Here is a 25666-nt window from a genome sequence, read left to right as displayed (position 1 = left end):
CCTTTAACTAAGCTATGTGAAATGAGGAGTCAGCCTTTAAACTCCCAAAATCGTTATTCCCCATATTTGTTTCAGAAAGGACTGGGTCAAATTGCATTAATCAGCCTGTCCCTATTTACCAGCTCCTGACCCGACTGACATGCTTCACAGATGACAGCGGTTCTAGCAACTAAATTTATCCTAGAAAGGAGATGAAATAAAAAACAGACATCAAAAGATTAGATGGTCATCCCACTGCAAGACTTACTCTGTGTAAACACGGAATGGAAATAACACTGAATAGTATGAGGTTAACACAAAAACTGAAGCTTTTGCCATTAGCTTCAGATAGTGCCTGTAATTCCCCTCAGCCCCACCCACCCAACAGGACATACAAAACCTTATCTAACTGAGAAGGCTCAGCTTCTAAATAAATTCCAATGCTGATTTTCTATTGCTAACACTTAAGCCTGGAAAAATAATCAAATGCCAGTGGCAACCAAGTAGTATGCAAAAGAAAGTCTATTGTAGAATCAAAGAGTCTCGAGCCATGAGGAAAGTCTCATGTTTTCCCTGCATATTGAAGTAGTTAGTGGTATATTTCCTTTATCAAAAGAACATTTGTTGATCATAACAAACAACAGACCCAACAGTATCTTCTGGTACAAGTGTGAAATATCTACACATTTTCAAGTGAAAATACACATGCGTTTTTTTAGTGGGATTGCCATACAAACAGCTACAAAGAGACCACATCAACTGTAGAAAGAATGCATGAAGTATAATATAAGGCACAAAGGGAGCGTGCAGAGGGTGTGTTTATTGTAATTTCTGCCTAAGGAGGTTGGAAGGATGAAGACCTCAGCAGCTTCCAGGATCATTCAATGTTCTTGTACTTTGTGAACAGGTTGTATAGAACCCTGAGGGTTGACTTCAGATCCAAGTTGACAACATCTGTGGAAGAAAAAGAGAAATCCTGAATTTGCTTTTTGTTCTCCCTCATTTGACCTCAAAGGAACAAAAGTCCCCGCATCTCTGAGTTGGTAGGATCAGCGACAAAAAAACCCCACACAGTTCTGACCTCCCCAAGACAAGTTTTTCAAATATCCCATATGATGCACTTCAAAACACCTTCCGGACAATACAGTCTGTCCTGGTTTGAGGTAAAACAGAACCAATTTTGTTCAGTAGCTTCGCTTCTTAGCTGGGCCTCTTCTAACTACTGAAATTAACTGCGTATTGTGCAGACAGTGTTCACTCTCTCAGACTGATAAGACCGATGTTTATAGCTGATGCCCAGGCATGGTACGCAGAGAGGCTCTTGCTTATACTTATGGCTATACCACCCCAGGCCAACCAACTTTGTTATTTGCCCCATTGGACGGTCGGAAGCAGGAAAGCATAGTGGGGTCCCACCTGCAGGGAGGAGCGGACAGGACAGGTGACCCAAAACTGACCAACGGGGTATTCCATCCCATCTGCCTCATGCTCAGTATAAAAGCTGAGGGATAAAAGGGTCAGGTCTCTTCCTTCAATGGCCAACGTCTGAGGAGGACTCTGTTTGTCTGCCTGTGATCCCGATCCTGAATGCAGATCCGGAATCCAGTTCCCATCCGTCACTGAGTCCAGCCTGGGACTGCTCCGGTGCCAGCCGGTGTTGTGACTGTTACCTCGGGAGCTTGATATGGCTTTGTATATATTTCATTATTTCTTTTTATTTTATTATTATTAATTATTTTATTAATATTTCATTAAAGTAGCTTAGTTCCTTCTAAACTCATAAGTCTCTTTTTCCTCCTCTGCCTCTCTCTTTGAAGAGAGGTAGAGGGGAGCATCTGTCAGTCCCATCTGGGGTCCCCCAGATTCCCAGGAGCCAATTTGGCCTAAACCACGACACAGTCACACCTAACTTCTCTGGTAAACAGAAGAAAGGTAATTCCCTTTCTCATCTAAAACTGGTTACAGAGAAAGTCTACTTCTGTCTGAGACCTGCGATAAAGGCTTTGGGAAATACTACTGATGATTCCACTGGCCACAGAAGCAGCAAACAAGAAGTCACACACATCATACGAGATACGGACCCTCACACATTCACAACTCTGCAATGATACAGTCCACGAATAAACAAAGCCTGAATTCTCTTAGCAGAATCGCAGTTTTCTGTTATTTAATAACCCTCTTACCATGCTAGGCCAGGGAACAGGTCTGAAACAGTTCTCAACAAAAAGCTTTTCTGCTAGCACCTCCCAACCTATTAGCATAATAAAACACCAGGAAATGCAACAGACACGTAATCCAGGGACTATGGGGGGGAGGCATAACACAGAGAAGATTGAAGAGGTGGAAAGAAAGGTTGGATATAATATGTAAGAAAGGAAAAGGAGGAGGAAGCAAAAAATACACAGTAAACAATATATATGGAAGCAGAAGTACAGAAGAACAGATAATTACAAAATCATTCAAAGAACAAGGAAGACAGCAAACAATTAACAGACTAAGTACAATTCACATGAAGTCCAGGGGAAACATCTAGTGCCTGCTTTGAAGAATACTTGCCAGGATCTCTCCACCCTTCCCTCGCACCCCATACTGGATAACACTCTAATCCCATCTTGTATTTTCAGTACCCTCTCAAACTTTTCTTTCTACCCTTTTCCCCATATTATTTTACATATTTCATTTATGATTTTGTATTTTGCATTTGCAAAAGAATCTTCTCCTACCCCAAAGAAAAGAAAGATCCTAACTGCTGTGAAGTGGTACACTCTGAAAGAGGAGATTTCTTACCTGGGTAACTGAAATATGAAACACATTTCTAATTTTTCCAGGTATCATATCCTACTATAGCATTCTCAGTAAGGTAACAGCCAGAATCAGCTTTGGTTCCTCTGTACCAAGACCCAGTTCCCTCAGAGATGGATTTACAATGTAAATTTAGCCATGGGAAACAACACTTTGCAACAGCCATGCATTTCTAAAGCTGGGAAATCAAGGCAAATATCTGGAGAAGAGACAACTACCAGCAGATTTGACCCACTGATGCTTGCGGTCACTAAACAATTTGATAAACAATTAAACAAAATGGTGCTGGCAGTATGAAAATGCCAAAAATCTGTCCCAGTCAGCTCTGTAGTGGTTGGAGATTTGTAGTGTATATTTGCCCCATTCCTCCCAAATGGTTTTCTTTTCCACATGCCACCCATTTTCAGCTTCCTACTGAAAGCAGGATGGGTCTTTTCCCTGATGCACTGTAACCTCCGTCTCAGCTGGCACAGCATGAAGCCATAGGATCAAGTCTTGCAGGGTCCAGTTCCTGCCTCTGGCTGACATCATCAACTGCAGGAACTGTCTGTGCTATGAACCAAGATCAAGGTGCCAGTGGAGAGAAACAGGAATCTGGAGGGTAAAGCAGAAACATCGCTGGAAGCTAGAAGCCCAGCTAGGAAACCAGGGCACGTCCCAAGGAGAGAGCAGATGGGAGTAAGAGGCAGCAAAGTGCCAGAGCAAGAGCCAAGGGCACCAGAAAGAGCACAAGTAGGAGCTGGGAGGGACCTGAGACCTGCAGCACTGCATTTAAGGCTGACTTCTACTAAACTCCAACAGCAATTTGAGCTGGGTACCTGCTGCTGATCATCCCTGGTGATTACCCTGAGGAATGAGAGGTATGGGAGGCGCTATCACTAAAAGAAGGAATGGACCCAACTGTCCTATTTGGCCAGTAAATTTGGGGTCAGAAGAACCTATTGTGGTCACATAGTGTGACCTCATGTATAACACAATCCTTAGAGAACTTTACTTTAGAAATCCTGTATTAAGCTTACAAACCAACCTGTGGCTGAATTAAAATATAAGCTTAACATTGCGTGTTTTTCTTTTGGTTTTCTTTTTAAATCTTCCAGTAGTGGAAATTCCACCTCTATCCCTTGACAATTCAGACTGATGGTTAATTACCTTCACTGTCGCAAAAGTTATACTGTAATTCTAGTTTGACATTTTCCTAACTTTCAGACCTTGTTATGCCTTTGTTTGCTGCAATAAAGAGTATGGTAGTGTGAGATGCATCCTCCCTGTGTGGGTGATTACAGTGTTCCTTATTGATCGGTGTCTAACAGGCATTCCCAGGAATATGCATATTGTCAGCATCCTGTTTCTTACTTTAAGATGAGGCATGCACAGTCATAACAATACCAACAACAACTAATACAATGTTAACTGAAAGTGGCCATAAATCACCAAAATAGTTTAAAATATTCCATTAATTTAAAACTTTCACACTCCATAGCAACGCCGTTAGAGGCTAATAAATTAATCCACTACGACATCCTTTTGCTGCAATAACTCATCATCAAGTTCTGCTGCTGGCTCAATCTACTGAATTGGGCTGGAAGAACAGAGAAGAGAAGCTGCCCCGTATGCTCCTATTTTTATTTATCACCTGTACAAATACACACTAAGATATTAAACAAGACCTCTTTCTTGCACACTGCAGAAAGCATGGGCTACAGAAATAAAAATCGTGATGTTCTGCTCTAGACAACATTTTAAATGAAAATCCTACAACTAATTCAAGAGGCATTTACTACCCAATTTGCACTAAAGGACACGGATTCACCTAACAGGTTTTCCAGCCTATTTAGGAATGAACAATAGATCAGTATGGCATTAACAGAGTCTACTATACACACAACTTTTTGCAGGGCATCAGAGTCTATGACAAAATGAATTCTTCTTCTAAGAAACACGTTACACAAATGTACTGAGTGTCAAGATCCTACAGAGGATGCAATTAAACTACGGTGACAAGCAAAGCCCAAGATGTTACTGTCCTCTCCACAGGAGCAGCTTTTCAAGAGCAACAGTCAGTTTTATAGGCAATTCCAGCCACACAGACACCTCACGAGCACACTCACTCCACAGCTGTGAACTACTGCTGCCAGGAATGGGTACACACACAGAAGAGAAAGGAATACACACAAGAGACCATACATCCTGCAGCAGCAAAAAGGAATGTTCTATGAGCTAATTTGGCTCTCTAAGTTCTATTAAGAATTAAATTTTCAATCAATAAAACACTTAAACATATTCTGCTGTTTACTGAATCTACACACCCTGTCCAGAGCAAACAAAAGATCTGCTATAGTGTTCTATTACTTGTGATAGTGTAAGAATGTAAGATATAAGTCTTATGGGAAGTTAATCTCCTCTGTTACATCAACTGAGGAAAAAAAGAAAAAAAAGGAAAAGCTTTCAATTACAGAAGTCTTCTCCTAGGTTTTTAACATTTTCTCTCTCAAAACAGGCTTATCTAGCATACCTCGTTTCCTACTGCAATCTCCTTAACCCTTCCACTCAAAAAAAATTGCCATTCCTGATTGTGCATTCGCATTTCTCCAGTCTCCTTGTCCACCTCATATACCCACTGACTCAGCTCCAATACTCAGAAGACTCCTTTTCATTCTGCTGTTAGTTTCTTTTTTCACTGAATTCTTCAGGGGCACTTCTCATCCCCAAATTTAAAAGAACAGTACTGACAGAATACATATGCATTTAATATTGTCTTTTGCTTTTTCCCCCCCACTATAACCAGCTCCACTATTTGTTAATCTATTTACTGTCACCACTTTGTCTCATTTTAAGTCAGACTGAACATTTCTTGGGGGCTCCTCATTTTTCTTTGTTCTGCAGAAGCCTCTAACACATACGTAGTTTGTAACACCAGGAATAAAAATTGCTCATTTAGCAGTCAATGTTTTAATTCCTCTTTTTATCCCCAGTGCAAGCAACAATGCAGACCTCATCGTTAATTAATTTCAAGGTTCAGAGATTTTAAAGAAAAAATTCAGGTTTTACATTTCAGTTCTGACTCACAAGTCCACGTAAATCAAGAAGAAGTTCTAAAAAAAACCCAAAAGCCTTTCAGTTATCTGTCACTGAAATCTGATCGCAAGAGTCCAAACTAGCACTAACTGTAAGAATTATGAGAATTAGACTGTGAAATGCTTCCTGCTTGGATTGTTATTGAGAATACCAGGCAAATTTATAATATAGCACTGAATACCTCTTGGATCATTCACTAAAACTAGACTTGTACGCCTCCGTGAATCTATTCCAGACAAGAAACACAGGTAAGGATATACACCAGACACAGAAAAGGAATGCTTTGGAAAACTGTCAAGCAGTGCATTTACAGCTCCACTTTGTGATACTACTGCTACTGCCTTCGAATGGAGTTGAACTTGAAATACACCTGCTACTATGTCTTCATATACAGTTTAAAGCCCCATGGCACGTCCATACCTTCAGGGCGAGCTTTTGGTTTCTTCAGTCCTCCATCTTGCATCAGCTCAAAAGCAAAGGAAACGTTATGGACCTGAAAGAGGTGAAGTGTTTAGAATCTCAAAGTTATATAGGTATTAAAAACTTTTAATAAATTTAAAAAATGCTTTATTCTCTCTATACTTGATATAGAGAAAGATAATTCTATTTAAATCAATATTAAAGTTACATGTTAAAGCATGGCAGAAAGTACCTATGAGAGACTAAGAAATGAAAGCTTGTAACATTATAGGGCAAATATTCACTTTTTGATACAAATGAAGTAATTTAAGATTTCCACATTTCAAGTGTAAAAATGTGACTGGGTACCACATGAACCATGAAACCCCATTAAACCCCAATCTCAGCCTCTGTGGCAGAGGCCAGAGAGCTCCCAGTAACAACATCAGAGCTGCATTTTGTTGAGTTATTCCTGCCTGTACCAAAGATCAATGTTTCAGGCAACAAGAAATGTGACAGAAGATGAACTGTCATGATCTGATAACGGAAGACAAACTGACAGAAGATAACTGAACAGAGATGAGAAAATACATATGGGTGTGTAAGAAAAGACGAAATAAGGATACTAAATGGAATTATTTTCAAACATTAGTCTTTTCTGAGTTATTCTCAGCTGCATATCAAGCAACATCAACATCACATCATCAAGGAGCCAGGCTGCTTGTTGCACGACCTTGCGGTAATCCCTTAATCTCTTGGTGCTTTGGCTTCCTCTATTTGAAAACCGAGATAAAAGCCAAATTAAATTTCTCTAATGTAACAAAATGCTTTGAAAAATGCTTGGTGGTGGCAGTTCCTAGACAGATTGTGCAGTGAACTTGCAAAACAAGCTACTTTTTCTGTAAAACTGTACAAAATAAGCTTCCTGAACAAGCCACCAAGGACCATACATGAACATAAGGACGGAGAAAGAAAGTGGACAAAAAGGAAAGATGTAAGAAAGTTGGTGTCGTCTTTTAATCTCTCCTTTGAGGAGTGAACATTATGGTTTAAAGAGATCTGTATAGAAGCTTTCTCATCCACGCTTACTGAAATTTAAGCGAGGTAATTTGGATTATGAATTCTGTTCATTTTTGTTACTGCAAATGACAGTTCTGGAGATACATAGCAAGGGGGAGAGATTTAATTAAAGCTACTCATCTTGAAAATCAGGGAGTTACACATACAAAGCTCTCCTGCAACAAGGAAGAAAGGCCCCTTTCACTGGCGCTTATTGCTCAGGACTTTATTAATCTTGTTTTACCTGCTACAGTTCCTCCTCATTCATTGTGACAAAACCAATCACTGTCAAGATGAAAATATTTTTTTCCTTTCCTAAAAACACAGTTTACCTCTCCTTCTTTGATTTACAAATCACCTTTCCTCAAGGCAGAGTCTCCACAGAAAACCAGAACATTGCTTCAGGAATACTGGATAATCTTTATGAACCTAAACTGTTAACAACAAAATCATCCATTAACAGGTGCTGGCTACAACTCAGCACCCTGCATTTCTATAAGAGCAAAAATTCAAGATACTAGGATTAAAAAAGCAAGGGAAAGCTATAAAGGAGAGCTTGTATAAGATGTAATAGATAACTATTTTCCCACTGCTTTATCAAGTTCCTGTGCAGTATACAACAGTAAGAATTCATTAATCCCCATTCCATCCACAAACTTAACACCTAAAGAAGCCCCTCTTACCAAGACCCTGCTTTCCTGCTTTCAGGGAGCCCCTTTAAGCTCCCAACTAGCAACCAGTCACCTCCTGAGGAAGTCAACAAGCCCTGTACAACCTATAGAACCAGCAGGCTCAGCATGTTAGCCTGGGTCTGTAACAGCGCTCATTTGGTGCAGCTCAATCTCCTCTTGCAATCCTGATATGATCCACCCAGGCAAAGTGGGGTTATTCTGCCAATGATGAAGTCCCATCCATCCCTCAGAGAGCACGTACCTGTGCTGAGGGGTGGTTGACAGCAACAATTTGTGCTAAAGTCATTATGAAACCCCCACCATTTTAAACAGCCCTGGCCTTACAAAGCATTCGATCTTTTAATTTTTGTCAATGTTTCCACTCCTGATCTATCCATCTCCTGCTCCAGCTCAGCCAATACTTGCATCCTCTCCACCGCAGAACCTGACAGAATAAAAAGCAGGGGGCAGATATATTACTCCAGCACAACCAGGCTCAGCGTATTCTGATATGAGGCATCAAATACACAGATGTGCATGCGTGTCCAAGAACAACTGCAGAAAGAGGCAAATTTTTGGTTATGACAGTAAAATATGTGAAGCACTCTTCTCATCGTTAACACTAGGAAGGACACGGGACAATGGAGCAAGTGTGGGGCCAAGAGTGAGATACTTATTTCATACCCCTCCATCTCCAATACCCTGATTATGAGCAAGACAATCCAACACTGTGAAGAATCCACTCTTCTTCCTCAAAGTTTGTTTTGTTTGAGACTCTGTCAGGCAGAAAGTCATTCACTCCTTACCAAACAGAAAGAAATATCCAAAAAAGGCAAGCTAGTACATTCTCTTCAAAGTAAGAGTCCGTAACGCTGGCAATGATCCTGCCAGGAACTGGACACAGAACCAGATGTCTGTCCTCACAAACTGACCTCAGTCAGGCAATTTTTTGCATGCTCCCTCCCTGGCAGGATCAGGGCATCCATCTTGGCTTTAGATAAGCTCCAAAACATGTTACCTGTGAGTAACGGTTTCTAATCCCAGATCAACCAAAGATCATGGCCCAGGTACCACTTCTTCTACTACAGTATCTCATTTACATATCAACTAATGATATTTACTCACCTGGTTTGTAGGAACATTAAATAAGCTACAGAAAAAGAACTAATGGGTATTAGGCAACTAACACTACTGAGACGAGGGGGCAGTTTTTAAGGATGACATTCTGCAACCTTGGGAAGAAGCTGTATCTCCATGTCAATCCCAGTGTATAGGATGCAGCTAAAGCAGAGCTTCCTGTTTCTCACCTTTTGTCTTTTTTGCCTATTTACATGGTACATACTAGGCAAGGCCAGGCATCAGCTCTGCTGTCTAGCACAATAAGGCATCCCTGTGCACAAAAACACTTCAGGCAGTACTACAATTATATAAATCACTTTGATTATGCAAAATGCTATACAGTACAAAGCACTTATTACTGATTTATTCGTTCTGGATATTAATGACCTTAATGTGTCATTTGATGCTAGGTAACAGAAGACCTTTCTTCCTTAACTATGGGGAGTTTACCCTTTCATTTCACAAGCAACTTTTAGTGGTATTAACTATCAAATGTCACAGCCGGTGCAACTTTGCTACAGCTCCTGAAGAAAAGAATATACCAGGTTCTGATTTACTGGGCACAGAGAGAAAGGACACAAAGACTGGAAAATATCATGTGGTAACAAAGCAAAAAAAATATAACCTGGAGTTTCTACCCACCTTTTGATCAAAACTTTCAGGTGTTAAGTAGAAGTTGTGAAGCGGAACAAAATAGTCTTCAAGGAGGCCCATGAGCAAAACCAAGTAAACGCCATCTGCAAACTAAATAGAAATACTGATGACATTCCTAGGTGACAGCATCTGTTTTCAAATAAGCATTCATAAACAAGCAGAAGAAAAAATGCTTGGCCCAAATTATGTACTTTGATTTCTACCGCCGTTGTTTGCTAGCACAGAAGTGCAGGACGGTTCAGGAGTCACAGACTGCTCCTTTCAGGCATAGCAAGGAATTGACAGGAAGTGTAACAAGCATTTAGGGCTTTGTTTCATCTGCTCCCTGGATTCACCTATAGTCTGGCAATCACCAGTGCAGCTGAGCAAGCTAAATCAGTCTTTCCTTAAGAGCCTGTTGATATAGCTGCTTTCTTGTCAGTTCTCTAAAGAAAAGAAAAAAACCACAGGATACAAGGCTTTCTCCCTACATCTGGTAGCTTTATTTCCCTTACTCTTATTTCCTGAGCAAAACAAGGAAGCCCATCAGCTATTGCTATTAACCCATGCAAGATCATGTGCCAACAACTATTTAAATTACTTTCATGCAGTAAATAGCTCTAAGCAGAAGAAAATAAAAGCAATTCACCTGGGAGTTATCTACAATTTGTACTCCTTAGTTGTGCAAAGTATTTGGTCTGAATAGGCAGGGACTGAAAACCAGATCTTCTTTATCTCCAGCCAGTTACCTATTTACTAGGCTACTCAATACTTTGGGGAGAGGTTAGAGTATGTATGTCTGTTCTTGTTTTTCCTCACATTCATTTTATTTGCTTGAGCAATATTGCCAGCTTCACTACAGTATTTAACGAAGCTTTTTTGATTTAAAAAAAAAACCAAAACAAAAGACTTCCTGGGAAACATGCTTGCACATTATATACACCCAGTCCTACTACTACAGCACCTGGTCATTTCAACCACGATCCCTCTTAAGCTGTGTGTGTTGGACATTCAAATCTCTGCCCTTAATCACAACTTGAGATTAAGTCCCCCTTGTCACAGGTAGGAAGAAAAAAATTTTTTTCCCACGTCAAAATAGATTGTTTACAGTTTCAGTAAACACCAAATAATATACTAAATACTTTCAGCAATACCATTCAGTATTCCTACCAGTCAGGACAACTACTTACTGGCTAAGGCGGGTGATGTTATGTATTTCTAACAGACTTCTCACTATGATACTGATATGGCATATGTGACATGCTCTAACCTTTTCAAAAATAAATTGTTGGGTACTTCCAAGGCATTAAGCAACAATTTCTTGTGACAGATCAGATCCAGTCACCCATTTATTTCAGCAAAGCTATAAAGTAGCAGTGAATGACTGGTATTAAACTAAGCCAGGCTCAAACCAATTACGCATACTCCTAGTATAATTGTCTAGACATCATGCTTTTTTTTTTGGCCGGGACAATAAGATAACTATCTCTCCACAGTTCAGTGAACTCTGGAAATAATATCTGCGTCTGCTTAGCCAAGCCCATACCTGAAAATTGCTAAATTTTATCTGTAAAGTGAGAACTACCCCACTGACACTGAAATTCACACTTGCTTAATGTTTCCAAGCATGTTTGGTACCCAGTTCTGAGCAAGAGACAGACAACTCCTCAGAGCCCACCGTGGTGGCTGACAGTCACCTCCACTAGCTTTAAACAAACTAACCTGGATATCCCTGGCAGTCAAGCCACTGCAGTACTGCAGAAGCTACGAGTCGTTAATCCACACTGCTGAGAAGCAAGCACAGTGCATGTGCTCACAAGATAGCAGGATAAAGAGAAGAATATGAAGCCCTTTGCTGCAACAGCAAAATTGTTTCCAGTCCCACTTTGATGTGATCAAAGCTAGCACTGATATCTCTATGATGAAGTGCATGCTGCAGTCCACACCCCTCCTGAGAGCCCCAGGCAGCTGGCTATTAAGAGCTTATTCCAGTTCATCATGAACCCTCACAGCTAGAAGAGACACAACGCACCATCCACCCATAACTATAGCAACTGCTTTGCAGCACTCCACTTTGATCCGAGACAAGCTGCCCTGAAATTTAGCCATATTCTACGTTCATCAATACGACCCTATTAAATATCCAAGAATTTCACCTTATAATACAAATCAACAACAATATGAAGTATGTGTAAACATGAGTAAAAGAAGCAAGCATCAGTGAACGTCACTGCTACTGAAAAGACAGAGCCCTGATACCATAAATTAACATGCCCAAAGATAAACAGTTCTATAACAAGGTTTTGTGGAGCAACGGCCCAGACTTGCAATTTACACAGTTAGATTACATACAAAAAGACAGTCTCCTACCTGGGTTTCTAACTCCGTTACTTCCAAATTCAGTTTATTCAAGTGTTTGTTCACGAAGGTGATCAGAGACTATAAAAGAAAACACCAGAACTAGTCATGTTAGACACTACAGTCAGTGCCTATGTGAAAGGGTTAACATAATCTTTTAAGACTTTTAAGCTTAATAAATATGCGTGTGTGCTATTTGCTTTTGCATAAATAAGTACATAAAACTGAAAACAACTCAGTTGTATAGTCATTTTTGTTGCACCATATGCCAGAGGGCACCAGATGGTGCTATTACATACAGCTTACTAGTTATTTTTCCCTAGCACATAAAGCATACTTTAGCGTCGTGGGAAAAAGCTGTGATAACATTAGTTCTTTTGTAGGTTCTCTGTGAAGATGAAGCAAGCAGTAGGTGCGCTTACTGCCCACACTAATCTCTTCAGGTTCTTGGAGAAGATCCACTGCCTGGGAGCAAGGCATCAGCAGCACTGAGCTAAGACTCCCAAGAGAAGATGCCAACAGTACCCTGTTCCACACACACCTCTGTTCCTGGAGTGATGTGTGCATACCAATTAACAAATTACAGTCAGGTTGTAACCCAAGTCTGGCATGTCTATTCCCACAGGAACCAGACATGCAAGATCCAGCTGCTATGAGCCAGATACGCGCTAATGTACTGAAGCACAGAGATCTGCCAGCCTGCTTACAATACTTCCAAAAGGGACAGAGTTGGGTGTTAACACTTCTATTGCATGGGGAGAGTTAACTATAGTCTACCAACTTTAAAATCACTCTTCTAGAAGATGTTTCAGACTGGAAAGATAAAATCTTCCAGAGACTTTAAAGCATTATTTTAAATGCATACATCCTCTATTTCATACGAAGTGAAGGGACAAATCACAACACTAATCTTTGCATACTGCTGTTCTAATAAATAGCTTAACAGCCACGATAGAACTAGATGATGAAACAACATGGAGTCTCTTCCTCTTGTGTTCTCTATAACTAAGAAGAGCTGGCAGAGATCAACAGCTACTTTACCTCTCTGCTCTGCCTCGCACAAAAAGCCATGTCAAGAATATGTCTGGATAGGTGTGCTTTGCGATGACACAAAGACATGCCTTGGAGGAGAGACCAGAGGACCATATGAATTGGTGTTAAATAGATGAGCCCAGGGACAAAAGCAACTCTTCTGTAAAAGCTCTATATTTAGCAAACTTATTTATGGGTGGGTGAATCACATTTCAGGGTACTGCAGAAAATATCTTCCAGTTGTGGAAGATCACCTTTAATACAAGAATGAGCTGAAAACCAAACAGCAAGTGCTTCTCAGGGAGACTGAGGCTGAAGACACACATGGCTCTGGCTGCCGTTGAGCCTAGAGAAGGAGTCACCACCAACAACTGCTCATTAGCCTACAGCCCAGCCCCTCCTCGCTGGAAGACAGCACCTGGGATATTAACAGGCTGTCCAGGGAAGTGGTTGAATCACCATCCCTGGAGGTATTTAAAAGATGAGTAGTCATGGTGCTTAGGAACATGGTTTAGTGGTGGTTTTGGCAGTGTTAGGTTGATGGTTGGACTCAATGATCTTAAAGGTCCCTTCCAACCTAGATGATTCTATGATTCTATATAAAAATGCGTATGATTGCGCAGTTCAAATGATTTGTACCACTGCAAATACTTTGCAGAGTAGCCTTTTCTATCCTGCATCATTTTGACTGAATCTAGCAGTGCTACTTAGAAAAGCCTTGGCCAATAAACCAGAGTACTGAGACAAGCCTGACCAGAGCCAAGGAATTCAGGTATCACGTGGCTTTGAAACAGTGACCTTTGGAGGATAAATACCATTTTCACTATTTCAGAATCCTCTTCTGCTATTTTCCAAACCTTTCTGGATATCTTTCCAAAAACATAAGAAAAAAAGCAATGTAGAAAATAAAACTTGAATTTTATTTTTTACCTTTTTGACTACGCTGAGTTTGTCTGGTGCATGATCAAAAAGCGTGTCAAAGGCATCACGTTCTGGTTTTGGGGGGGGAAAAATAATAAATCAATACACCTCCAACAGCCAAGTACAGGAAGCACTTTATGTGTTTCAAGCTTAAAGGTCTTTCTCAGAGAACCACGTAATCAAGACTGAATGTTAAAGTTATGACCCTGTTTTGGTGTCTAACTAAATGCCAAAGCGAACTCCCCTGGGAATTTTAGAGGTAACTGAAAATAAACATATCATTCCTGATTTTCCTTTTCTGCCATTCATAATTGGTACACAAAATATGTAGGTGGAAGAAAAATTAAAATGAAATACAAATTTGGACTATGCCCCAATCCTAACTTAAACAATGAGCCATTGAAACACCATCTGGTTTTGGTGCACTACAGCTACAGTGATAGCTATGGTTGCATCCACCGCTTAGCACCCAAATCAGATATTCATTTGGCTAATTTAAAATTACTGGTAGTGCCCCTAACTTCAGTAACACTTAAAACTGAACACGAGTGAAATCTGATTCAGCAGTGTATGAAGAGCAAAGCTTACATACAGTATGAATATGTAAACTACATTTAGACCTTTAAAGCATTGTATAACAATATCTAATCCAATCTAAAATCTACTAAATTGACTATATTAGTGCAACATTTCACGTTGTGGCAGCTTTGGACCGACTGAAATTTTCCAAACACTGAGTTTTTTGGATGACAAGTATCATCATCAGGTAAAACATGAAAAAATTAGAAATCTAACCAATCGCAGTTGCATTAAAAAAAAAGGCATAAAAAATGCTGGAAAAGTGTCTGGGGTTTAAGTTGTTCAAAATTTCAACACAGTTTTTAACAGTTTTTCCAGGTTCAAATTCTTTTTATTTACAAAACACATTTTAATAGTTTTCTATTTTTAAATAAACAAACATATTTATTATCCAAATTCCTTTGGTATCTGAAGATATGTTATTTAGCCCCTGTAGCCCTCTGACATTACTTATTTTCAGAGTACCTTATTAATTATTAACGTAAATTCTCTGCAAGAGGTGAGATGGTAGTGTCCACATATTATAACTGGGAACTAAAGAAACTAAATGACTTGTTCTTCATCACACAATGTCCTGTACAGGAGCCACATCTCTTCAGTGAGAAGTGACTTAACGCCACTAACAAAATTAAATGCAAAAAAGAGAAGTCTCTCGGCAGCAACACCAAAAAAAAATGTTTTTTGTTTAGAAGACCAAATCTACAGTTGGCAAGGTCTAAACTCTAAAAATCTAGTGAAGATGAAGGAGATAAGATACTCCATGCAAACAAATTAGAGGGGGCAGCCTGGTCACTGAAAGGGAAGAGATAACCAGAGCTTTCTCAGACCTCCTACCTTTACTTCAGTCATTTTCATGTATTCATTTATATATGAATTTAAATGGTCACATTATGAAGAAGGTGTAACTCTTATTGCTGGGGGTTGCAAAGATTTTTACTTGAAAGTCACTAACGAGGAAATATTGCCCTGCGCAGCATTTTAGCTATCCATTACTTACAAATGAAAACAAGTCAACAGAGGCCAGTCTAAAGAGGACAAACAGTACTGGATGATCTGGTTCTACCCATTCTGCTCCACATCTGTGTGGAGTAACAAAACCTGCCCCCGCAATACATTCCAACCCCACAGAATTGCTCAATCCATTGTCTTGATCTGCTGAAGGAAAACAGACAAGATTTCTGTGCCTGACATAAGTTAAAAAATTTCAGAGTCAACTTTGTTACTTACCAAATCTTCCCATCATCATCCTGCAAGTTAGAGCATTCAGAAATATTGGGTTAGTTCATGAATAATCACTTAGAAAAGACAAGACCATGGGCTTAACGGGGCCTTTTCCTGCAAGACGTCAAGGGCTAACCACTCCTACAAAGTCAGGAGGCTGAGCGTGTTGCAGACCAGACTCAACGTGCTGCAGGAATGTCCCCAGCAGACCACCAGGGATGTCAGGGAGATCCATGTGAAATGAAAGGATTTCTAATTATGTTTTACACATAATTATGATTTCTTATGCATAACTATTTTTATGATGAGTGAATGAACAAATGTACTTCTTTGTACATTTTCCACAAATATAGTCATCAGGCGCTACACCACACAGCTCAGAAGGAGCAAGTCTATCTATCTCACTTTAATCTGTTTTCTCTGAAGAAAGAAAACATACATCATATCTGGATATTATGTAAATGAAACTGCCACATATGAATTATAGACACAGCCAGTGACATCACCAGACATATGCAGATGTTTATCAGCTGAGAATCAGGCCCTGATTTGCACAGAGGAATTTGAAAGTATTCAATGAATGTTGGATTCTGCTGATCACTGCATTTTCTGTAGCTATATTTATATCTGGGTATGCAACACATTAAACAGTAAACCTCTTAATATTGTGTAATATTAAATAACTGCATAAAATACATCTATAAACACACATGCAAATCTGTAAACATCTTTCTTGCTAAAAAAATGTCTAAACCCCACTGTGCAGATTACATCTTACAAACCACATCTGAAGGAGAGGACAAGCTAACTACATTGTTCAAGAGCATAAGAGCGAGGGGAGGAATTTTGGCCAACAAACCTAAGGCAGAGCTCTGATCCTACAAAAAACACTATGAGATCTTTAATGTCCACACAGAGATGTTATGATCTCATTTTTGAGCGTTTCCATCTGAAAGATCTTCCCCACTGAGCTAGCCACATTGTACTCCATTTATCTTCAAAGTCATGGAAAGCTGAGCCAACTCTACAGGGAGCCAATACCCTGATAAACTGAAGGAGGGCTCATGTAAGCCCCTCTTAGAATAGTTGCCTTCAGGCTACACGAAGGAAAATCTCAGCTTTTATAGCTTTTGTTTGCAGCCAAAGTGCATGTCTAGCCTTCTCCTTAAAAAAAGGACTGTAAAAACATAAAGCAAAGTAATCCGTTGCAAAAACTGGAGAGGAAAGTGGCTTATTTATTTAATTTTTTTTTTTTTGCAGAGCTCTAGTCCTGAGGTACTATTAGAAAAAAAGATCATCTCTCCTTACAATTTTAACAGGGTATCACTCCAGTTTTCAGAGGTATTTCAAAGAATTGCTGTTTGTCAAACTAATTCTTCCCCAAAATATCTACATTGGCCCTTCATTTGAGAGGTGACAGCATTGGGCAGAAATTAGTTATATATGGCTACCTCCAGAAGCTGGGGGCGGGGGGGGAGGGGTGGGAAAGGCCCACAAAGGTCAAACTCAATGAACTATTCAGTTAAAAGCTTTTGTAACACAAAAAAATCAAGATGACACTTTTCTCCTTTGTAACATATTTCCAGAGACCAAGTTATTTCTTATAGTTAAAGAAGCACCACATTAAAGGATTTTGTTAATTTAACAAGGGTGAGGGGAAGATTTAAGTCTCTCTTTCATCTTTGTAAATGGTCTCACATCATGCACCACAGACACACTCCGACACACTTTGTGCACACAGACACACTTTGTGCACACAGACACACTTTGTGCTTACTCTGTTGTAGTCGTCAGCTCCTCTGTAACATGAGTGGTCTGAAGGAGGCCTTCGCGTTTCTGGAAAGGAAGATGGAGTTAGAAACTGAGACAGCATTGGTAAAGGAGAAGCTCATTAGGGGCTCTGCAGCATTCAGCATGTTTCAGAATCCCAGAGGAGAAAGCTACATAAAGCACGCTCACTAAGTTTTGTAGAGGTAGAGGTGAAACAGCTGACAAAGGAGGGCTCACTCCCAGAACAGTGGCATTTATCAGGCTGACAGCCAAATGGGAGATGTATATATATATATATATGTATATATATATATAACATTTGCAGCCAACAAACTCACTAACAATTCTCCTCCTGAGACCAGAGTCAACATCGTGCCTGGAACACAAATTAGACAGAGTTTGTCAGCCCCATCTTAAAACTCCCCAAAGGGCGCTCGTTCATGTCACGGTGTCAACCGACAATTTGACACAATTGGCAGCCTGGCTCTCCAGAGAGGTCTGGAGCTGGAACAACGCAGGCAGCTGCCCCCAGGTCAGAGCTCCGGTGTGCCAGCAAAGCTCTCCCGGCATAAGGGCAGCTCTGCTAGAGCAGGCATGCTACTGAAGCCAGCAGCCACACGCCTGTCAGGAACACATCCACCAAGGAAACGTAGGGAGCATAAAAAGCCCAACTAGTGATTTCACAACGAATAGTATTTCCTTACTGCTGGGTTTTCTCTCCTTGGGATAATTTTCTGCATGAATACGACGTCTCCTACCCAACAGAGAGTTAGCATGCAGTGATACTCAGTTTCAAAACAGCTTTATAACAGCATCCTTGGCTCTGTTATGACACAGCCCCCCTGATGCAGGTGGGCTCAAATATTTCTGAGCCTCTCCAGAGTTTTGGAGACATGGCACATGACTCCTGGAGGCTGGAAGTGCTTTTACCCGAGTCAAAAACTTTCTTAACATCTCTATGGGTCCCTTCCAAAACTATGGGATATAGCCTTATGCCTGAATGGAGGAATTTCTTTCCTCCTTTCTTTATGCTTAAAAAGCTGACACAAAGACCTCAAATCTCAGCAGCCATCTAGGAACCGGTCCTGTCAGTATGACTTACAGCAGGGTTAATAAAGCTGCTAGCTCAGGTAAGCCGGGAAACCACCCCCTCAGGCACAAGCTCTGTACACATATGCCATCTCAATCATTTTCACCAGCTGAACCCCAAAGAACCTACTAGGGAAAACAGCTTTGAAGAGAAACACATCCTTCCTCTGAAGCAATCTAAGAAATAAAAACTGAAATCAAAAAAACAGTAAGAAGAACTCCTGCCCTTCCACTCCCTTCTCAACAAATGAAGGCAGCATTGCTTTCTCAAGCCACCACCCAGGGAGCCTGGCTGAAAGCACGGCGGGAGCCGCCGTCTCCCATCGCTGTGCTGTTACAGCTCCGTGCTTGAGCTGGGCCCTGTGCTGGATGCTGCCAGCTGGCCGTGTCTTCACAGCCCCTCACTTCCCTATCATGCATACATCTCATCCTGCTCCCCCGAGGGAGACACAGGAACAGCGCCAGAAGGTTTGGTGAAACAAGCCAGGATGACAGCACGGATGGAAAAATGAGAAAGCATCTGACAGGGCAATGTTTTCTTGCGCACAAAACAATGTTGTCTTTATTCCATCTCACCACGTCTCTACTTTATTAACGCAGGTTTCTGGACCTTCCAGGCACCATGTACCCCAGGGAGAATATGCTATAAATTGTGAACAAAAACTCACTAAGTGGTGACTAGTGCACAACGCCTCCAAACATCTGATAAGAAAGAGAAATGGATGCCAACACTGACTCCCCAATAGGTGGAAATGGCAGCATTTCTGTGTAGCCCCCTCCGAGGCAGCTGAGCATGCTGCTGGCACAGCAAGCCTAGGTCCCTCGGCCTTGCAATCCAAAAGCAAATGTCATTCCTTGATAAAACTTTGATTCCTTGCACCACTGCCACCAGACACATTTATTCTTCACCCTGCCTGCCTCTGACCTTTCAGCCTGCAACTCGGACTACAAGGGAATTACCGTAAAAATACCTCAGATATCCCAGCAGACCCAAAGTGGGACATGCTGCAATCTTAAAAACGAGGATGAGGAAAGCTAAGTGCAAAAGATGGCAATTCCTGAGCCTTGTACAAATAGCCAACACAGTTAGCCTTAAGAACAATTTTTACACTTATTTCTGAGAACCTTTTTGCTTTCCTGAATTGGGGTATTTCTTCATCATGCAAGTTTACATTTCAAATATCGGGCAGCAGAGTCAGCTGGAAGAAAAATCTCAGGATTTTCAGTTCTCACTGGAAGCATGCACTGAAACCACAAAGTTTCTCTCCTCCCCTGCCCTCACTGAGGGGGGCTGGAACAACAGGCACACAATGAGTGACACCAGTATTAAAATATGTACCATCTTAGACTATTAACTCAGCACTTGGAGTTGCTATCAACAGGATCTTAACTAGAAGACCCACCTAAACCCTTGCTCCACTAGGACTCTTCATGTATAACTTGGACTTATATTGCCATGGTTACAAAATTTTCTATTTCACACATAAACCACCAAGAAAAACAATTCTGGACATTGATTTCAAAAAGGTTTGAAAGTAACTAGGTTTCAGGAACTTTGATCTTGAGATGGCTACCTCGCTGTGCCCATCATAAAACAACAAACAAAAGTGGTTTTCTGATGTGTTAGTCTTGTAGCTGTTCTAGGTAATATTGACAGACAGTAGGTAAAGGTTCTTCCTACCAAGGAAGGAAAAGCAGAAAGTCCTCTCCAAAATGCTTGTGGGTTTGATGGATACACATCCAGCTACAGATCCTTCTCGTACTGTAAATTAACTATTTCTAACTTAAAAAAAATACAGCACCTTAGGAAAGTCTCAGTCAAGATGCTAAAGGAAGTGAAGAATTTAAGGGAAGGGCAGAACTACCACCAGTCTAAGGAGATCTTGATAAATACTTTCCATATAGTACAGTGCTGTCATAATATTATCTCATTTTATGGAGCACGACACTAAAAATTGGAGAAGAAAAAGCCCGCAACACTTACAGACGCTAATAAGGTATTCTGCATTGCTCTGGGATGGGCTATGGAAATGCACATAACTTCACTAAGCGCTAACTTGCTAAACCAGTATCAGTCTCTTATTTTCATAGTGTAAGCACAGCCCATCTGGGCAAGAAGCACCTCATGCATCTGCACAGTGTGAGGACGGTTCAACAAAGTTGATAATGATAATCCTAAGTGCCAAAGTCACCCATGAAAGGGAGACTTAACTACTTTTGAAAATTTCAGTGTGGGTGTGTTCTTGCACAATACTCCCACAACATCTTGCAAGGTTTTCTTGCTATGGGGTTAATTCTGCAGAATTTACAAAATCACTTAACAAACGGTTGATTAATCCCCTTAAATGCATATTCAAGCAAGAAGAGGCATTTAAACTAAAATTTCTAAGAGCAGACACCTTATGTTAATTGTGATCTAATTTGACAGAACCTTAATAATTACTGGGATCTGTAATAAGAGATCATTTAACAAGAAATTGATAATTACAGTAATAATATTCTTAATAATAGTTTTCTTACTTGTATTAGGAACAATATTAACCTCATTACCATTCTTCTGTTTGTCATTAGTATAACAAAGGCTAAATAAAATCCATTTAAAGAGATCTGTGTTACTGAACCAGCATGTATTTTTAGACTAGGTTATGGAAGCTGCACTATGAAAATTCAATTTACCAAACTGTAAGGCAAAAGTTATTGTTCCAGAAAAAACATGCTTCAGTTTATACTGTGCCTTGCTTTGCATTTAAATAAACAAAACTTAAGAGCTGCAAGCTTTTCCTAGCAGTGGGATAGGGAGGCTGAAACAAGCCTGCTCTTTGCACGGAGCCAGCTGAGGTAGCTCATAGCCAGCAGTTGCCATAACCATCTCCAGGACTCCAGGCTCTAGCTCCAAGAGCAAGAGCTTACAGCCTCTTGAGCTTAAATTAACTCTCATTGTACCATTGCTTTGACACCTTCAGGCACTGCCCTGGGGACACAGGACTTGCTCTTTCTCTCTTTCCCTGGTTTCTGTCAGCCTTTATCTCATCCTGTCTTCACCTCAGCCTAGTCTCAAGATGTGAGGACCCTAGCGAATCAGATGCTCTCAGTAGGTGTCTTCTCTGTTTCATTCCAACAGAAAAAGATGTGAAAACACCTTCTCCGCAGCCGTCCCTCTGCTACAGAAGTGGAGGATCCTGAAGCTTGAACTAAGGACAAGGAAAGGGATGCTTTACCTCTTTATCTAAGTTTTTTTTCTTACATCAGTTACAGAAGACACTTCACTGTACTGGCCAGGAGGAGATTTCTAACATCAGGGTGTCAGAGGACTGTTGACCACCTTATATTTACATTTTCCTCCTCACCTCTCCAAGACTGTCAAAAGAAATTTAAAAAGGAATTAGTCTCCAATTTACGTTCATGATACTTTATACCTAGGTCACCGTTCTTAAAATTAAAGAACTACAGCAGCTTGAAAGCAGCTCAAAAATCACCCTTAAAGGTAATACATACATTTATTGTGAAGCAGGGAGTATCCATCAATTGCTCATTTACATCACACCCTGTACATCTAGAGCATTCAGGTAGGCAGCCTGGAAAATGTCATTATTTAGATGTAAAGCAAAATGAGGCTTGCCTCATCAACCACCATGCAATTGCATCTTGTAAGGGGATTCACATTTGCAAAACAGAGTCTGAGAACACTTTATCTTCTTTATTCTTGAAACGAAACCTACTACAGCCTGGCAGCTCTAACAGTAAATGGCATGTATAGAAAGCACTTCCACAGCCTGCTGCCAGCAGCCGACCCTGCCTTGCAACAACAGCGCTGAGCACCACAGCAAACAGTCACGGCACGATCAGAGTGCCAGCTGGAACAGCTCTGCCTGGTGTTTCAACAGCTGTTGAGAAAAGCTGGGTTTGCATGCTACAGAGTGTACTGCCACAGGAGCTTCAGCTGGGATAGAAGGCAAGATAAAAAGCAAGAGTACATATGGTCTGAAAGTAGAGTCTTTGTAGAGTGAAAGGAAATGGTCCTTTCTTCATTTCAATGGTCATTTCTCCAAAATTCTCCAAGCAGAGAAAGGAATAACTAGATCATTATCTAGGGCAGGAGGGAAGAAGTCAGGGTTCCTCAGGTCATATTTCTTCTCCATATCTAAGGAAAGCTAACAAAACCACAAGGCTGTGAAAGATATGATGAAAGTCTATTAGCATGCCAAGGAAAACAACATGTCTAAGTCTGCATAATAAGTCATTGGGGAGAAACAACATCAATAACAGGCTTCCCAGATGAGGGAGATTCTATGTGCTGAAACTCCTTTCTGTGCTGCTTGTGTTTCAATGGCTTCTCTACAAAAAATGTATGGCAAAAAAACACTTACTAACGTGCCAGAAATAACAGACACAACTCTGTCTTGTACAAAATCCCATCACGTGTTTTTAGCTTGATATTGCAGTAGCAAATGGTGGTCCCAAACATACTAAAGATATGATGTTCATTTAAGTACACCAAAAATGCATTCCCAGGAGTGGAACTCACTAAACAACTGGGACAAGAATTTTCTAAACGACAAGAGATCGGGGGGCAATGGACGGGAGCAGCCCAGTACTGCAAAATCAGAGTGATAAATAATGATTGTTCTGACCAATTTCTCTTATGAGTTCATACTCACCCGTACAACTACCACTTGTACAGACACATGTTCAGGCAGTCGAATGGGAGCCCGGAAATGCATTGCCAAAGCTACCAGAAGGTGAAGAATGGAAATCAGATTCTTGCCATGGATTGCTGCAGGGAACAAGGCAAATGAAGCAAATAAAAGAATATTGAGGTCTTATTTTAAGCAAACAGCTCTGGGAAAAAGCCAGGAAAAAGGCAGTGAAAAATGCCTTTAGGGAAAACAGCCTTTTTTCTTTTTATCCTTCTTCCTCTTTTTCCTAAAAGGGCCTACAATATAATTTTACAGGTAGCAAAGCCTAGATTCAGCCCTCCCTTTGAGTAACATGCCTAACTTAGGAGTCCAAACGCTTCAGCTCCCTCTCTAGTCAATGAAGACAGGCAGACTCAATTACTTGCCTTCCACTGTACTGGAGAATACCGGAGAATTCTGCTTTTAGCAGACTTCCAAGTGCTAACACAAGCTTTCCTGGCTGTAAGAAATGAACCCCACACCCAGTACCTAGGTGAAGGGACTTCTCAAATTCCATTCTGGCTTTCAGGTCATGCTTGAGCAGAGAGCACTTTCTGCTTAGCCTGTCAGAAGCTGCATCCTCCAGCAGGATGCAGAATCCTTTTACTCTTTCTTACTGTGGTGGCCCGAAGGATTAGACCACCTTCTAGTACCTGAATGACTAACACATTTCTCATATATGTAGGGATTCAAATTCATGAAACAAACAAAAAACTTTCCAATGAAAGCACATCCTTAAAGGAACAAATTACTTCAGTTATGCTATAGTCGTATACATCTGTCCTTAAACAAAGACCACAGAAGAAAGTACCAGTTACAATCCAAACATGGATGTGGTAACACCATCTATGCAAGTAAATAAATAATTTTTAAAAAACACACTGCATCACAGAGAATATGATCAACATCTTGATTATCATAGCCTCCTGGCCTGTGAAGCTGAGACAGAAAGCATAACAGAGTCCTTACAGTCAACGTTCCACTTGATTGTCCAGCCATGGGGTCGGAGTAAATCATGGACAGCTTCCAGGACTGTCTGCAACTTTTGTTTCTGACCAATTTCAGACTGCGTCACTTCTGCCACGTTCAGTTTACGGTCAGCCAATTTTTCTGTATTTGAAGAAAAGAACAACAAAAAGAACAGGCAGAATCAGATTAAACAAGGGCCTAGGTGGAAATAACGAGGAGAGAGCACTGGGGAGAGCTGGACTCTGCTAGAAATTTTCCAAGAGAACAATTTTCCTCAGAAAGCAAAATAGCTGAAAGCAAACATTTCAAAGTGTGTCAATTCCAATAAAACCTGTGATAGAAAACTGGTAAGGCCTGGCAGCACATGCTCATCAATCAGGTGTCAAAATATATAACAACTTTTGGACAGGCACCAAGTTAGTAATAATATTTACTATACCTCAATTTTCTTTCACTGCTGAAAAGCATTTGGGCCAACACAGCCTTCACTGTACAAGGAATCTGCACAGGTTTAATGGACTTTTCTAATAAAAAGTTAATTTAGGACAAGAAAGGGGAAATATTGTGTGAACATTTATTTCAGCTTGATACGCTTTATTTCAGGTTAGCTGAAGGTACGAATTTAAGCTAAAGCATACTTTGCCTTCTCAAACCATCAAGAGTCATAGACTCATACGACCCACAGATTCGTACTGGATTAGTGGAACTAATTTAAAGTAAGTTGGTACTTGTTATCTTGTTATGTTGTTATGACATTGTCACATCACGGTTGATTACTTCCAAAAATGAACTAATGAAGGAAATTTTGTAAAATGCCATTACTAAAATTTGAATTCTGTTTCTGTAATACAATTATTTGTTGCCAAAGTCATAGACAAGTCATTCTTCTCTTCCTCTGCATTGTGTCCCTTGCCAAAGACACCGGAGCTGAATTTCTCTAGGAAAGAAAAAAAAGAAGAAAGAGAACTGAGGAAGGTGCAGTAGAATCCTCCAGCCACCAGAGTAATGGGAAGAGCTGACCTCTTTTCTCTCTACGCCCTGGGTAAAAAAAAAGGTCAAACTCGCTCTGCTGCTGGGACTAGGAGGTCAGGACTGGTTGAACATATTCCAGTTATATATTATTATTAACATTCCAGTCTTTAAAACAAAAAACCATATTTCACCAAAACCGTTTTCACAAAATGGGATGGACTCAACTCCAAAGATTTATTCAGAAACATTTCAGAGTTGTCAGAACCTATTATATAAATAATGGAAGTATTTCTGTGCTCAAGTTCAAGAGTATGTTTCTTCTGGACATTTTACCTAGCTTAA

General features: G+C 40.5%; 1 protein-coding gene across 2 annotated transcripts in view; it reads right to left on the bottom strand.

The window, feature by feature from the left end:
* Nucleotides 1–394: 394 nt before the first annotated feature.
* The window catches only part of PARVB (parvin beta), a 64826-nt gene continuing 39554 nt past the window's right edge, over nt 395–25666 (bottom strand). For both annotated transcript variants that reach the window (XM_082497243.1, XM_082497244.1), the window contains exons 5-13: nt 24353–24493; nt 23366–23481; nt 17626–17684; nt 15855–15874; nt 14058–14119; nt 12108–12176; nt 9747–9848; nt 6277–6349; nt 395–933 (exon numbers count right to left, since the gene is read on the bottom strand). In XM_082497243.1, coding sequence (XP_082353369.1) covers nt 857–933; nt 6277–6349; nt 9747–9848; nt 12108–12176; nt 14058–14119; nt 15855–15874; nt 17626–17684; nt 23366–23481; nt 24353–24493 — 719 coding nt within the window. In that variant the 3' untranslated portion in view covers nt 395–856. The remainder of the gene's footprint in view (nt 934–6276; nt 6350–9746; nt 9849–12107; nt 12177–14057; nt 14120–15854; nt 15875–17625; nt 17685–23365; nt 23482–24352; nt 24494–25666) is intronic.

Source organism: Vanellus vanellus (genome assembly GCF_965231255.1).
Source record: "Vanellus vanellus genome assembly, chromosome: 1".
NCBI lineage: Eukaryota > Metazoa > Chordata > Aves > Charadriiformes > Charadriidae > Vanellus > Vanellus vanellus.
This window is presented reverse-complemented; position numbering and strand designations above follow the sequence as displayed.